The 14993-nt window shown below is 39.4% G+C and overlaps 1 protein-coding gene across 9 annotated transcripts in view; it reads right to left on the reverse strand.

Moving 5' to 3' along the window:
- SDCCAG8 (SHH signaling and ciliogenesis regulator SDCCAG8) overlaps positions 1-14993 on the reverse strand; it is a 116240-nt gene that overhangs the window by 13827 nt on the left and 87420 nt on the right. For 2 of the 9 annotated variants that reach the window (XR_015708183.1, XR_015708182.1), the window contains exon 18: positions 3382-3436. The exons of 6 other annotated variants lie outside the window; for them this stretch is intronic. Coding sequence is in view for 1 of the 3 variants with exons in the window: in XM_087774502.1 (XP_087630628.1) it covers positions 13801-13810 (10 nt within the window). In the remaining 2 variants the exon portion in view is untranslated. Of the gene's footprint in view, positions 1-3381; positions 3437-13785; positions 13811-14993 lie in introns of those variants that run through there. One more of the 9 variants, XM_087774502.1, reaches the window with a different exon arrangement.

The following is a 14993-nucleotide window of genomic DNA, read 5'->3' on the forward strand; positions in this document are numbered from 1 at the left end:
GAAAGAAACAAAGCATAAGAGGAAAAACCTCACACAAATGGGAAAAAAAAAAAAAAAAAGCCGTAACAGTGAGTAGGAACGAAGGACAGTGAATGAGCCTCCTCACTTGTGTCACACTGGAAGTCCTGACTTCTAACAGGACACAGGGAGACAGTTTAGGGCACATTAAAACAAGTTTCTGTGGCATTTCCCACCCTCTGAAATCCCTATCAAAATTCTCTTGCCACATAAAAGGCCCAGACTGTCATTTGTTCAGGCAGAGAAGGAATGCAATCTATAGCACTTCTAGCTTAGGAAGGTAAGCATTGCCTGCACTACAGGCAGAACAAACTCCTCCAACTTATGTTAACAGATGGTAACTAGAGGTTAATATCCCTTGCACAGTTTGGAATCAGACACCTAAGAAGAAAATGTCCACGTTCCACCATAAAACCCTTGACCCAGGTGGTTCTTTATCACTTAATCTTTTTTTTTTTTAATTTAAATGTGCATTGGGTAACCTTTAAATTCCTTTTTACTAAAGGCACTCTTAATTTTTCCGCATACTTTTAAAAAAGTGCCTATATTACATCTTCTCCAAGAAGATGACAATCTTCACATGCCATGATAACAATTACAAGTAGGGTTTAATTACAAGTTTACTTAGGAACAGTAGCTTCCCCTTTGTTTCAGATGTCATCACTGACTATTAGAATATATCTTCACTTCCACAGCTGGCCCAACAGGTTAAACGAAGAGATCACGTAGGAAACCTGAGCCTGGGTCTATTCCTGGCCTTCTAATAGCTCGTGTCTAACGTGCTGAAGGGAGAACGTTGTCAGCCCGCTCTTTCGTAGGGGGGTGTAGCAGCTGGGCTTAGCCGATGCGACGGCCGCTTTTAGCCCTCCCGGGTTTGGAGAGGAAGGAAACAATGAAAGAGAATGGATGGCAGGCCGGAAAAGATGATAGAGGTGAAAGCTTCACTAATGTCTATTTGTGTTTGAATCCCTAGGCTGAAAAGAGGTGTTTCCTCCTTTAAAGGAATTCGAAATAATATAATCTATGCTAAGAATATGAACTCTGGATCAGGTTTGCTCTAGAGAAAAATAGTTCTGGTTACTATTTTCTGCCTGTTGCTGAAAAACGTTTAATAAAACAATTCTCCAAACCATTTAGGCTGACTATAGAGTGTTGAAAAATACCTTAGGGCAAAAAAAAGGAGGCAGGGCTTGCAGCAGATATATAATCAATATAATCCTGTAACATTATACTCAGACTAATTTTTTTTTTTTTATATATTCATATCCCTGATTTTGTTATGTGCTGGACAGAACAGATTTTGCCCAATTTCTCAATCAGGAAAGAGAGTCTTGATAATGTTAAGAGATGCGTATCCTATCAAGGTTTCAAAAGTGGCCCCCCTCATGTTTCTAAGGATCACTCCACAAGGTACATATGTGCACGACTGAAATATTTTTTCCTGCACTTGTTTTACTAGTTACAACAATTTTCGTTGTTGGTTTACTTCTAAATGTGCGCTCCATCCTCCCCACTGCTTACTCCGATTCCTATTATTTCTTTTGTTACCAAACTCGGACCTTTACAGACTGCTAGTTCGTGTCCACAGAAAACAATCACTATATTTGAGTTGGAGACACTGAGAATTTTTTAATGCAATCTGCCCAATCTGAACTCTTTCCTTCAGAAACACTTTGCCTTTAAAAAGAAATTCCCAGCATGAACCTCATCAGAAGCGACATGTAACAGACAGTACATGTGGTGTTTGGGCAGGCAGCAGAGAACTGAAGAAGAAGGTTTCACTTTTTCTATCCCGTGGCATGTGCAGAATGTACATGTGGCCCAAGCTGACATCAGGCATTTGAGGCAAAAAGACTGCTAAAAGCGTCAGCTTCTGTTAATTTACTTTGTCAGACATTGTCTTAATTAAAAAAAATACTATGCTAGAAAGGGTAGTGCGGCTGAGCTACAACTGCTTCAGTTGTATCTGACAGTCGCAATTGCAGACTACCAGAGCAGCTTTGGGTTCAGTCCCGCTGTCCTCACTCAGCCCGGACTCTAGCTGCTACCAGCAAGGACTGCAGGCTCTGTATTACAGAGAACATAAAGCTTCTGTTTATGTTTATAGCTGGTAGTACCTGTGTTTGAAAGGTAAAATGTTTCTCACTAGTGACCTTGCAAACGGGAGCTCAGTAGTGCCAGGTACAGTCCTTCTGATTTGGTTATCTGCAAGGGAGGCTTCCCAGTTTAATAACTATATATCATAGTCCTTCAAAAATGTTCTTCAGCATAAAAACCACGGCTGCTATACTGTGTAGTTTGACCACTATAAAAATAAGCTCTAAAAATTTCAAACACAAAATGTTAAATATTTATGTAGGCATCACTCATTAGTTCCTTTGCTTAAATCCCATCACCCTTATTTTCCACACCAGAGGTACAAATATGCCCACATTATTTTCCACACCAGAGGTACAAATATTTCCAGTTCATTTCAAACAAGTGATTTTGCCTGTAAGTGCCAGCAGGTGATACACATTTGCCTATTTTCAGGGTTCACACAGGGTTATTGTGGTTTTCATAAATTACAGTGAAAGTAATGCTAGATGTCAGATTTGTATGGAGTGTAGTTTTATGCTTGTGACACACAAGAGGAGGAATATGACTTTAAAGTGGTGACAGAGATAATTTTTCTGTGCAGCATATTCAGATAGATGCTTTCCATACAAGGCCCCGTTGCTCTCTCCACACAGACCAGATTGCTTCCATTTGTGAACTTCCCAAGTCTGGCCTACTCCCCTTCAAATACAGCGCTATCACACATGTCTGTTTTCCAAATGTACTCTGCCTAGGAAACAAAAATGAGAATAGGGGGCACATACTGAGTGAGGATCTAGAGAAACGGCTGGGAAGCAGGTCATGGTGGGCAGAGGAGCCTAGGATGTGCATGAGACGTAGGGAAGAGCTGTGCTCAGATATGCGCGGATATACCCAAGGGACCTGAGGAGGCATCAGCCTCTGTTTCTCCGTCAGTGCCGGCTGGCCAAGCCAGCGTGCTCCCACCTCACAGGGAGCTGCTGCTGTCATGCAACACGGCGCTTTGGACCAGGGCTGTATCTGCTTGGGACCAGCCCCAGTCTCCCCAGGTCCATTGGTTACACCATAAGCCAGTTCCGTGGAGACTGAAGGGAGAGTCACAGCATCAAGGGAACACCAGCTGGAGGGAATGTAACGTGGAAGACCACATGTAGGGGAGGTGGTGAGGGTTACAAAGAAAGATTTTTGCATTGGGAGGGGCTGCGAGGAAGAGTTTCATCCTGAGAAGCCAGAGGTTTTCCAGAAAATGAAAAAAGCTGGAGGATCTGAGCAGTATTGTCAGCCTACCTTCATGGAGCTCAGCTCTTGCGAATACAGAGGCCACTTGCTGTTTTGTTTTGGCCTGTATTGAAAACACAGTGAATTTGCATGTGAAGTTACTGAAAACTGCAATTGCTTAGAAGCACTGAAGGAAAGCGGGGAAGAATTTCACAGAAAATACATCTTAAAAATGTATCAGTACATTACAGACAGTATTACACTCTCTGTAAGAGAGTGGCTATTTCATGATTTATATGTATTAGTCCAATTGTGCTCTGAATTTACTGCATCAAGCCTGAAGGCTGAACTCAATCATTGCTATGAAACAGGGGAATTTTATTCCTGCTTTAGAGGCAAATATCATTACCTTTATCTTCAGAATAAACATTAACCCATCCACAATAAGGAATACAACCAGGCAGTTTGGAGATGAGTATCAACACAACCAGATCACAGCCAGTGGGAAGGGTCACTTCTGCCTTTCTGGTGGCAGCAGCTGAGCTTGTGCATGAGAATAGCTGCTCTAGTGTCTCTGGCATAGCAGCACAGGGCTGTCGGGAGTACCGTGCAAAACGAGCACAAAGGTGGCTCCAGCCCGGCTCCCCCGTGGCACGGCTCGGCACACCCCAGCCAGCAGTCACTGGGCCCAGCACAGGCGCCCCACCACGGTGAGACTATCGGCACCTTCCAGCAGAAGAATCCGTTCTGTCCACAACTGTGCACGCGCGTGCACAGGCTCTTCCGTTTCCACTGTATTTTAGTTATCGTCAAAAATTCTAGCTAAATTATCAGTCTTGTCTTTGCTACAAGTTGGAATAATATGTTACTCACTTTCTTGACACATCTTCAATGTGACTATAAGAAAAGAAGAGTACTCCCCCCTTAGATTACATCAAAAGGCCTTGCTTAGTTTTGTTCGGTAAATTAGGCTTTTCTCATATTACTTCCCCATGTTCTAGTCTTGCAGTGGTAAGCGACAGTAACAGTTTTATGAAACAAATGTTTAAACAAGAAAGCTCAGAAGTCTTGATATGCTTTTGGGAGCTGAACATTCTCACTCACAGAAGTAGTTGGACAATTAAAATTAAGTGCCTGAAATCACTAGTAGTAAATTAAGAAAACAAAGCCGTGTCTCTCTGTTTAAAAATACAACCATGGTTTTTGTTCTTCTAAGTAGGGATGCAGAAGACAAACACATATGCAAAATGAGAAGCAAGAGATCCACCTACTATCAACGAATTACTTGTCTCTCTAGACTTGGTAACCTCTGATACTGCTGCTGCAGCACAAATACACCATTACTCAAAATTCATTATTGGAAAACCCACACAGAGAAATGCACATTTCTGAACGAAACGCACAGCTTTGGTAATGTGCACCACAGCGCTGGTCAACTCACACGCTAACACGGCACAGAAAACGGCCTGGGTTTCTGAAAGACTGTGAAAGCTCAGCAAATGCTCCAAGAGAGCCCGAGGTCCCCGCTGGGGCTCACTGGTCCGACGCCGCTCCTTCTCAGCAGCCACCGCGAGAGCCTTCCAGAGGGATGCTGGTGGTCTTGGCACCGCTCCTGGTGGACAACTGTCCACCTCACACCTGGCTCAGCCTCGGCTGAGGCGAGGTAATGAACAGGCTGACAAAACGAACCCAAGTCTCCCTCCCGAGGGAAGGTACTTTTGATCAGTGTTGAGCAACATATGCAGGCTTGAGCAGGGGGGCATGCAGGCAGCTCAGGAAAAAGCGTGCACTGCTGTAACTAAACTGCAGATTAAGCTGAGGACTGCTGTTTCCTAAGCTCCAGATAAGGAGCCTTCTGGAGAGTAAGAAAAAAATTAAAGAGAAAAAAGAGCAGTAATTGTACTTTTACTTTTAAAGTATTGTGAATTTAGGCTCTATTAGAGCAGCATTTGTCTCCGTTTAAGATAGTGCATTTTTCAGCAAAGATCCTCAGTAAGGAAGATGCTTCTGTAGTTAATGGTTTGTTTCTAATGTCTCTCAAACCATAACATAACCTGCTCGGCAAGTATTTACCTATGAATGAATATTTGGGCGTCCCTCATGTTATCTCCTTGCATAAAAATTGTGATATGGGATCATAATGTACTTCAAGTCTCTTGAAATAAAATAATCCTAGTTTTATTGAACTCCTTTACTGCAACATCAGATTTTTAATTTCCTTTGAAAGAAATAGTATCGGGGAGATAAAACTGCATTTACAGGTGTACTAAGAGGCCTGATTTCATTGAGACATACAGAGGACTAGAGAGTTCTATTGTATGACAGTAGAGAAATGACTAAAACCTCTTTGTGTTAAAGATCCGGACACAAAAGCTTTCATCCTGATCCAGAATAACTCCCGTGAGCTGTAATGTGAACTACAGAGACTCCTGTAAAGCACACAAAACCCCACCGAGAGCCCAGTCCTGGGTTGCTAAAAACAAAAGGAATTTTGCCTTTAATAGGAGCAGGCCCCTTGTTTGCATAAAGAGCAAATTGTCAAACAGAATATGAATGCCAAGCTGGTACGTTATAGCCACAAGCACAATAGCCCAAATCTTGTTTTTAACTAAGCAAATCCCAGAGAGAGCAGTTTTCCCCCCAAATCTGGGCATTGGCTACAAATTCAATGAATCGGTGTCTCAAAGTGTTCACGAACGATACAGGAAATTTGCAGAAGGGCACCAGCTTCTCACTTCAAAGAGAGGGAAACTGTATGTTTTCATTATAAAAGATGAGGGTACGAAAAAATCCTAAACACACAATAGCTCTCTTTCAAGTATAAAGTTCAGAATTAGATCTCCCAAGTTTCCCTGTACGTTAAAAGAAGAACACAGAATAACGATCTAAAAATCCTTCACAAAAAGCCAACAAGCAAGGATGAAGCAGTACCCGCCTGGGGGCCAATTGCCTCTCCAGCAGCGGTAAGGCTGTTACTAGGCTTGCAGTACCATTTGTTCCATTACACAATCTCCTGAAGCCTTTTACAGAGAGCTAAAACAACTGCCTGTACCAACACGACACATGGCTTTCCATCCCGACTCTTTGCTAATCCAGACGCTCCAACCATCTTTCTTTAAGATGCCATATGGTTGGCAGAAGCCTGTAGATCTAGCAGCACATCTGCTTGTATGTTACTTCTCCCCTCCAACTCCCCCCTCCACACCACAAAAGAGAGAGCAAATAATTATTTAACATGTAACCAGTTAAACTGCATTTAAAGAGGACGGGGATTATTTAGCTCTAGATATTTTAAAAATATAGATTGTCACAGAAGATAGTTTGTCTCTCAGCGATTGGAGAAATACAGAGACACAAAACAAAGAAATGAAAGGCACATGGGCAAAATGATCGCTGCATTTGAATTATTTAAATGACTGCCATTTCAGACCTTATGCCCGAAGATTTATTTCCCACATTAGTGTGCCACTGAAGAAGGGACTGCATTTTCTCCCTGCTTTTGTCAGAGGTGAATCAGACAAGCAGACTAGGAAACTATAACACACCAAACCATGCTTTGTTAAGCAAGCAGAGTGAGTCTGTATGCTAATGACTCTGCAGGAATACACTGACACACTGATTTTTTTGGTGTGATGAGCAAAGACTATTGACACTGTTGAAATCCTGGTTGCACTGGCATGCAGGCATCCAGGTTGTCTCTTTAGAATCCAGACGCTAGGAAGACAGGCTGCAAAAATAATTTTGTTTGTGATGAGTTATCATTTGACCATTTATGACATAATTGACTATAACAGAAAAGAAAATATACACTTTGGAGCCTGAAATTAAAAAAAAAAAGAAAAAAAGACCTAGAACATAGAAATTATAAATAAATGCTCCTATAAAACTCTCATCGACCACTCTGCGATGCATAACCATCTCAGTTAACGAAGGACAGGCAGAGACAGAAATGTGTAAGGACAGACGGCACAGTTTTGCAATTCTGTCTGCTGAGGATTTGCAGCACCTTTTGTTCACAAACACTATTTCCTTGTTCAACTTTTCATGCATCAGTAAAATAAGACATCAAAGAGATAAAAGATAACAGCTCTACCTCAAATGCTGCTCACACGTATTGTTCGTGTGATTATCTGTGTAGAGAGAAGCAGTACGTAGCATAAGGACCATGAAGCACAGGTGTATGTTCTAGCATTTTTCGAGAAGAATAGAAACTAGACTTGTATTTGCTCCAAATGGTCTCCCCACATCAACTCCCCATTGCAATGAGCATAGAACGTTCCTCTGCCTTTACAAAACCAGCTTTCCTTACAATATGGGAATGCTTGTGTTCGACTAGATAATGTACAAATTGTTTTTTCCCCTCAGCTAATTTAGAAGTTATTGTTCCTAAACAAGCGATGGGGAGACTGTGTCCTACCCCCACAGAACGAGCAGACCAATGTTGAGGCTCTGGTTCAAACCAGCACTGTTGAGGACACTATACTTGGTTTCTAAGCTGTTTATTTATGGCTAGTACTTTCCTTTTGCCCCCCCTCCCTGTCTCAAGGCTATTTTAAATTTCATCAAAATTGCTTTGGATAGTTTTATATAAAAACAAAATTAAAAAGCCACTTTCTCCTCCCATAATTATCTTCCCATAATTCCACTTTTTTCCCTCTTTTCCTTAAGAAAAAGATGACAGAAGTTCAAAACACACTTGAATTTCAAAATGTAAAATGTGGCAATGTATTCAATGATGTAGCAATTTAGCTCAGTTTAAATTTGATAGGGCTTGATTTACCAGCTATAATAAATAAAGAACTGTATAGAGGGTGTTTACAGTAACAAGAAATGTTTATAAATAACTAAAGATAAGATTTCAGTTAGTTCTATGCATACTCTTCAAAACTTACAAATGATGAAGTTATGTTACCAAAAAAAAAAAAAAAAAATCAGCAAAAAACCTCCTCAGCCTCTTGGATGAATCTCTTTCAGACCTTGTGTGTTCTACACACATTTCTGGTCATTAATCACTTTTCACTTCAGGTGTTAATGCCCAGGCTTGGCCCACCTGCCCCAGGCTTCTTAGAGCACTCTGGGAGATAAGAGAGATTTTTTTTTTTCCAGTCATCTGGAAAACTTCCATATAACAACTTGCAAAATAACTTCCTTTATTTTCCTAGATGGAGGGGTCTTTGCATTTTCCTGAAAGATTCTCAATAACCTCAATAGCACTTAATGGATCTAAAAATGCCTATTTTATCCATTGGGTTGCTTTGGATAGCAAAGCAATAACCAACCCAGCAGGATGTCTTCTCAACTGATCAGGTCAAAACCAATCATCTATGACCACATTTGGTATGTCTCTGAACATCAGCTGTGACTGAAGTTCCAGAAGACGTGCTTGGAGAGCTGCCACACAGGTTCTCTCACCCCATCCCAGTCCCTCACCAGCAAGTTCCAGTACTGCCCTCGCTTCAATAAAAGCCCATACAAACACCAGAAACAGAATTTCAGAAACAGAGGGGCTAGCCAACAGAGGTCCTTTGCACATGTGAAACATCCACTGGATTAAGCATTTCAGGATTTAAATTTACTGCTTAGGTAAAAAGTATGGCCCTAGCTTTAGGTATGAGAGAGAAAATGAACTTTGTATATGTGCTATATCTTCTTGTCCCACAACAGGTCAATGAAAAGAAACCATGTGTGAAGTCTTGGCCAAGACCCGCTGCAAACTGACTACTGTAGAAATAACGTAAATGCTGCATGCTTTCGTGTTGCTTGCAGGCTAAGGAAAAATAATATACTTTATTCTCTTGACAAGCAGTGGAAAATTATGAAGGTGTAGTGTATGTCAAAAGCTTCTCCCTTGACGGCAGAGTGTAATTGCACTTCTTACACATGCTCGCCCTTAATGATTTCTGATCAAAAGTGCCAATGAGTTCACTGGATTGTAGTTTGGACCACTTAAGAAAAAAAGTCTTTTAAAAAAAGTCTCTTAAAAAAGATTGGGTCATATCTTGGTCATAGCTACAAATGCAAACCAAGTGGTTTTGGGGTTTGTTGTTTTTTTTTGTTTGTTTGTTTGGTTGGTTGGTTTTTTTTGTTTGTTTTTTTTTTTTTGAGGGGGTAGGGTGAGGTTTTTAAAAGTTTTTAAAGAAAAGACAGTTCTTATTATATGGAATAATCAAGATTATAAAAATAGGTTTAAAGCTTGTGGTATTCATATTCTAGGTATACCTGAAATGTCTGATATCAATAAATAATAATTGTAAATCATCTACTCACTTTTATTGGGCATTTCATTTGTAACTTGTAGAAACAACAGAATTTCTACAGTAATTTGTACAAATAACAGAGTGTTTTTCCTATTTTGAGACAAAGAGAAGTGGGCAATTGAAAGCAAAACCCCTTCAATTTGAAAAGGACTGCATGGGGAAGTGGGGATATTAGCAAGGGAATTGATTTCTTCCTTCATAACCACATGAATGCCCTTAGACATCCATTATCAAAACAGAAAGCGAAGAACTGCTACATTGAAAAATGACTACACTTCGTATTGTCATTTTTAATATTGCAACTCCTGTTTTGGTATCGTTTCTAGTTCTGGATGGTGACTTTGTGTACTTAATTTTAAGGATACAATAAGAAAATATACCTTACAGAGAAATTAAGTAATCAATAAGGTATCTGAAAGATTTCAATTAACATTTCTACAAGTTTCACGGTATTCAAACTATTCTAATGGAATCAGTTTTTATTATTCTAACTCTTAGGCATTACCTAATCATATTTTAATAATCAGGGTGATTCTTCTGAATTGCCTAGGAGCCTACTTCGCTTATGTGCATTAAACAATCCCAAGTAGTAAGCTTTTTGCCTTTTTTCTTTTTTTTTTTTTAAGAAGCCAACAAGTTTGGCTTTTGCTTATATATTCTAAAGCTTGCCATGAAATGGAAAAGAATGTTTACAGATTAAATATCAGAAAACACAGAAACTGATGTCCAAGATGTTCTGCAGTACTGAAGTTCCAAATTTCTACAAGTGTCCGCTCTGGAACCATTATTTGGGCTTTTAAACTTTGCCTTCCTCGTCCGACACACAGATCATGGAAGCATTCAGCCTCTGTGTTGCAGTTTGTAACATACAAAGTGCACGTGAACAATACACTCCCTGATGAATTATTACTTATTCCATAATGACATATATTTTACACATAAATATTTTACCATATGCAAGTATTGTAACATACTACTGCAAGTTACGTTTGCATTTATTTCTACAGCTTTGTAGCTTTTGACTTCTGAAATTTTACTTGCCATCTGATGTCTCCTCTATCACAGCACTGTTATAATAAAAATCAATAGGCCAAGAGAGTCTTCTAAAATTAAACTCTGATCTGAAAGGTACATTTGAACATTTGGGGATCTCTCTTCAGATGCTGACAGGGAGACATGTGAGCGGATGTAGAGAGAATCTGGATATATGGTTCACATATGGGCCTAACAAGAGCAATCTCTTCATATAAAGACTATTTCTCATGCTAAGTCTACCTTGTTTTCTAATGTCAGCTGAAAGGAATGCTGGAATCTGGGACAGTTTTCTGCATTAGAGTCTGTTACTTGACGGCCTGATGTCAGAATTATTGTCTCTTTTCATAGGACCTCTGTAGTTTGTGGGTTTTGTTTTGTTGTTGTTTTGGGTTTTCTGGGTGTGGGGGTGTGTGTGTGTGTATGTGTTGGTTGTTTAAGACTACCAATGCTACACCCTCTTAGGAAATCTTATCCTTCTTGCTTATGCTTTCACCCAAGGCACCCTGAAATTATTAAGGATTATTAAGGATTATAAATTATAAATTATTAAGGATTATAAAGGATTTTTTTTTTCTGTTACAAAAGAAATTTGGTATTTGGGACTGCCAAGCACTGAATGTTTTTGAGCACAAGTCCTTCATCTGAGTCTAGATCCAAATACACGGGTCCCAAGCACAATGCTACACCAGTTGTCATTTAGGGCTTCCTTTTGTACAGCACAGAATCCAATATGTCAGCACAAGACAAAAGCAATGAGTAGGAATAAGTGGAAAACACATCTTGGTTGCTAAGTTAGCCTGTCATGTAGTAAAAGTTTGTGTGAAGCCACACACCATCTGACCGAAAGGCTCATTTTGCTCAGAAAGCTACAGTTCAGTTAAAAAAAAAAAAAGAAGTGCAGTAGAAAGGAAATCCAGTTGCAGACATGCAGAAGGTAGGACTTGTACTATTGCTCATTGTAGGAAAATCTATTACTTCACCCTGGTTAGTGTATAGCCATACCTGAAGCACAAAAGTTTTGCTCAGAGCAGTCTGGAAGAAAAGCACCAACATTCATTAATGCTTACCGCTCATAACATGCAACCATTTCACAGCTTTTGTCTTAGAAGACGTTAGAAAAGATGGGTACAGCATTATTTCCACACAGCACACAGGTGACCTTTAACCAGCAACACCATGATCTGTACCACAGCATGGGTAAAACTGAAGCACAACACTTGGAGAAGAAGTGCCAGAATTCAGAATAAAACGCTCAGAAGTCTCTGATAGCTGCCAGAACTCCAAACATTCAGATGATCAGGAAATGACCAGAACTCCTGTATTATGGATTTAAAAAACCGAAGAAAACCAAACACAGTAGCACCTCTGAGCTGTGCAAACCTAAGCAACTGCATCAAACGAGGAAAAAAAAGCACTGGAATAAGGAACAAAACATGCAAACATGCGAGGTCCTGTCCAAGCTTACCTTAACTTAGGGAAAATGCTCAGGCAAGGAGGCTGAACGCAGAAGTTGCCTCTTAGAGCTGCTAAATTATTTTGCAGCTAAGTCGTTACAGCGACAAAGGGGCTTAATGGTTTGCAGCTACCTCTGAGTCCCAGGGCTCACAGACAGGTCTTCATTTAGCTCCCCACAACCAAAAGAAATGAAAAATTCTTTTTAGTTCAGGGTCCTAATTAGGTTGATAATTGGAAGAAATCCCACACCATCACACTTGACAATAACAACCTATGTGTTTACAACCAGGCTCTTTTGTAGCATACTACGGGGAGAAAACTAAGACTTAAAGTACACTAAACAAAGTACACTACCTTACCGAGTTGGGGTCTGAACGTGGTTCCAAGTTTTGAAGGAGTCCAGGGCTTTTCAGGGAACTCAGTCAGCAATTCAGGCAGATTTCTTCAAAGGATAAAGAGGCTTGATTTTTTTTCTTTGTCCTCCCCTTTTCTTTTTTAAATAAAAGCAACATCTCTGATTTGTGAGCACAGAGTTTTGAAAGGAAGGGAGAAAACACCATGACAAATAGCAAGCAAAGCTTTCAGTTTATGAATCCACTATTTCATCCATGAAATATCCAGGTTGCCTTCATCATCATTTCCAAAACACCACATTATATAAGGCAACAATGGAATACTAGGCTGGTCTGTTTCCCATATTTTTAGTTGGCTCAGCTGGAAAGTGAATACAGACTATTGCCCCAGAATGAGTGAATAATTTAACTCAAATGCAATTTTGCACAAAATTACTTTCACAACTGGAAAAAAAAACCCATGGCTAGTCAGACTCCTTGTTAAAGATAAGAAATTGATTTTTTTTTTCCCCTAACTAAACTAGTATCATCCACAAAGTTTAGTTCACAGTGTTACTGTTAAATAAATGAGGTATAAATCTTGACATCAAAACACCAAGCTTTTCTGTGCTAACAGTTAACTGTCCCTGAACAAGGCATCAAGTACAATACTTATGCATTACATCTCAAACAGTACTGCACTGGCCTGGGTGAAATCTCTGCTCAAGAGTAAAATTTATGCTGAAGTAAATGCAAGACAAAATCCCCAAATTGTACACCGATATTTAGAAGAGGTCTGTTGCATGTGGAACTGGTTTTGATCTTTAGATCATAAACTCCTGGAGGCACAGATCTTCTTTAATTACATGACTACAAAGCACCATGTGTTTCCATTATGCTATTTAAATAATAGATTTAATTTAAATTTACATTTGTTGATGTAAACATTACTGACTGTAACATTACCCTCCAATCTGATGCAGAAAATCCCTGAAGTATTAGGAAAAAATTCCTTCCCATAAAGATTACAAAGGAAAGAATCCCCAAATGCGCTATCTGAAAATATGAACAGAAATTTGCTTAGGAGACAATAAATTTTAGTGGGACAAAATTTTTAAGATTATATTTTCACACAAATAACACTAGCATCTCAGGTAACCCTCACTTTCAATTCTGCTTGAGAGTTACCTGTTGTGTTTAAGGGACTGAACAAATTCAGCCGTTCAGCAACCAAAGTTCCACTGATTATTAAAAGCAGAGAAAGTAGCATGGGAAAGATCACTCATTTATCTTGCAACACTGCTTTAACAGAAGTGGCAAAACCTGCACTATTGCTCAAGGAAAAGGATTTTACTTTTGTTTTATAGATGACCTGCAAGCACATATAATAGTTGCTAGAATTTCTCTGTTTAGGAGAACCTAGGCACAAAGAAGAAAAACATTTATGGAATGTATTGTTCAGTGTATGTCATGTTGCTATTAAAAAAAAAATTACTTTCAAATAGTGGAGCTTGCAAATTATATCTAATCAGAACATCTAAGCACTAATAACAACAACAACAAAGTCTAAAATTTGCCAAAATAGAGGCAGTTGAAAATGGGAGAGGGCAGCTAAGATAGAGTGAAAAGTAATAATATTCTGTAAAGATTGTATTGGCTTTTGGTTTTGATCATATAACTCATAAGGCAACTGAGCAAACAAGTAGAGTTGCATGAAAAATTTTGAGCAAGCAGAGGTTTTTGTTCACTGTGTACATTAAAAAAAAAAAAAAACAACATTTTTTTTTCAGAAGGTCCAGAAATCTTCAGAACATTTTTATCAGAAAACACTCCTTCCACATGTAGAGATGGAGTACCTAAAACTACCTTAAACCAAGAAAAGCATGAAAAAGGGAAAAGAACAGAAAACAGCACTGCAAGAAGTGTTTTTCTTCTTCCATATTACTTAATGGATTTTTTTGTCTGTTGGTTTGTGATCCCCTCTGACCCATTCCTTCTTTTCCTTTTGTCCTTACGCTAACCTGCAGAAGGAAAGGGTGGAAATACAGGGCCTTCTGTCTGACCTAAAAACACATTGGCAGAAAGAAAAAATGCTGGACGTAAGTAAAAAGATGATGGCCAGACAAAACCAGATGAGTATTTGAAGTTCTGGATTGAAGGAAGTCTCCTTATTAGATCCAGATCACCATAAACGGTCCCAACAGTGGGAGCATACTCAACACTGTAGGTGAAGGATCACCTGGAATTCACATAATCTTGGATTTTTGATCACATCGTCAACAAATGCATGTACTTATGGTAAAGCACACTGGACTGCAAAATAAAGTGTAATAAATATGTGAAAAGCACAAGACTGAGAGCTTTCTTAATACTTTGCACATGGGAAAGACAACCACTATAACTTGTTTTGCTCTTGATCTTGCCTACTCCTCCATCCCTAATTCTCATTTGCACAAACGCTGTAAGAGGGTAAAACCCTTTGTAAAAACTGAGTTTTATTTAGATACTTGCAGCTTTGGAATCACGTTTGTAAAAAATGCAGTGGGTCTGTCAGATTTGTTATGCATGAAGGTACAGGCCTCCCATGTGAACTTACAGCAGC

This window comes from Nipponia nippon, unplaced genomic scaffold (assembly GCF_047370975.1).
Source record: "Nipponia nippon isolate SJK-2023a ecotype South Korea unplaced genomic scaffold, ASM4737097v1 scaffold_4, whole genome shotgun sequence".
Lineage (NCBI taxonomy): Eukaryota > Metazoa > Chordata > Aves > Pelecaniformes > Threskiornithidae > Nipponia > Nipponia nippon.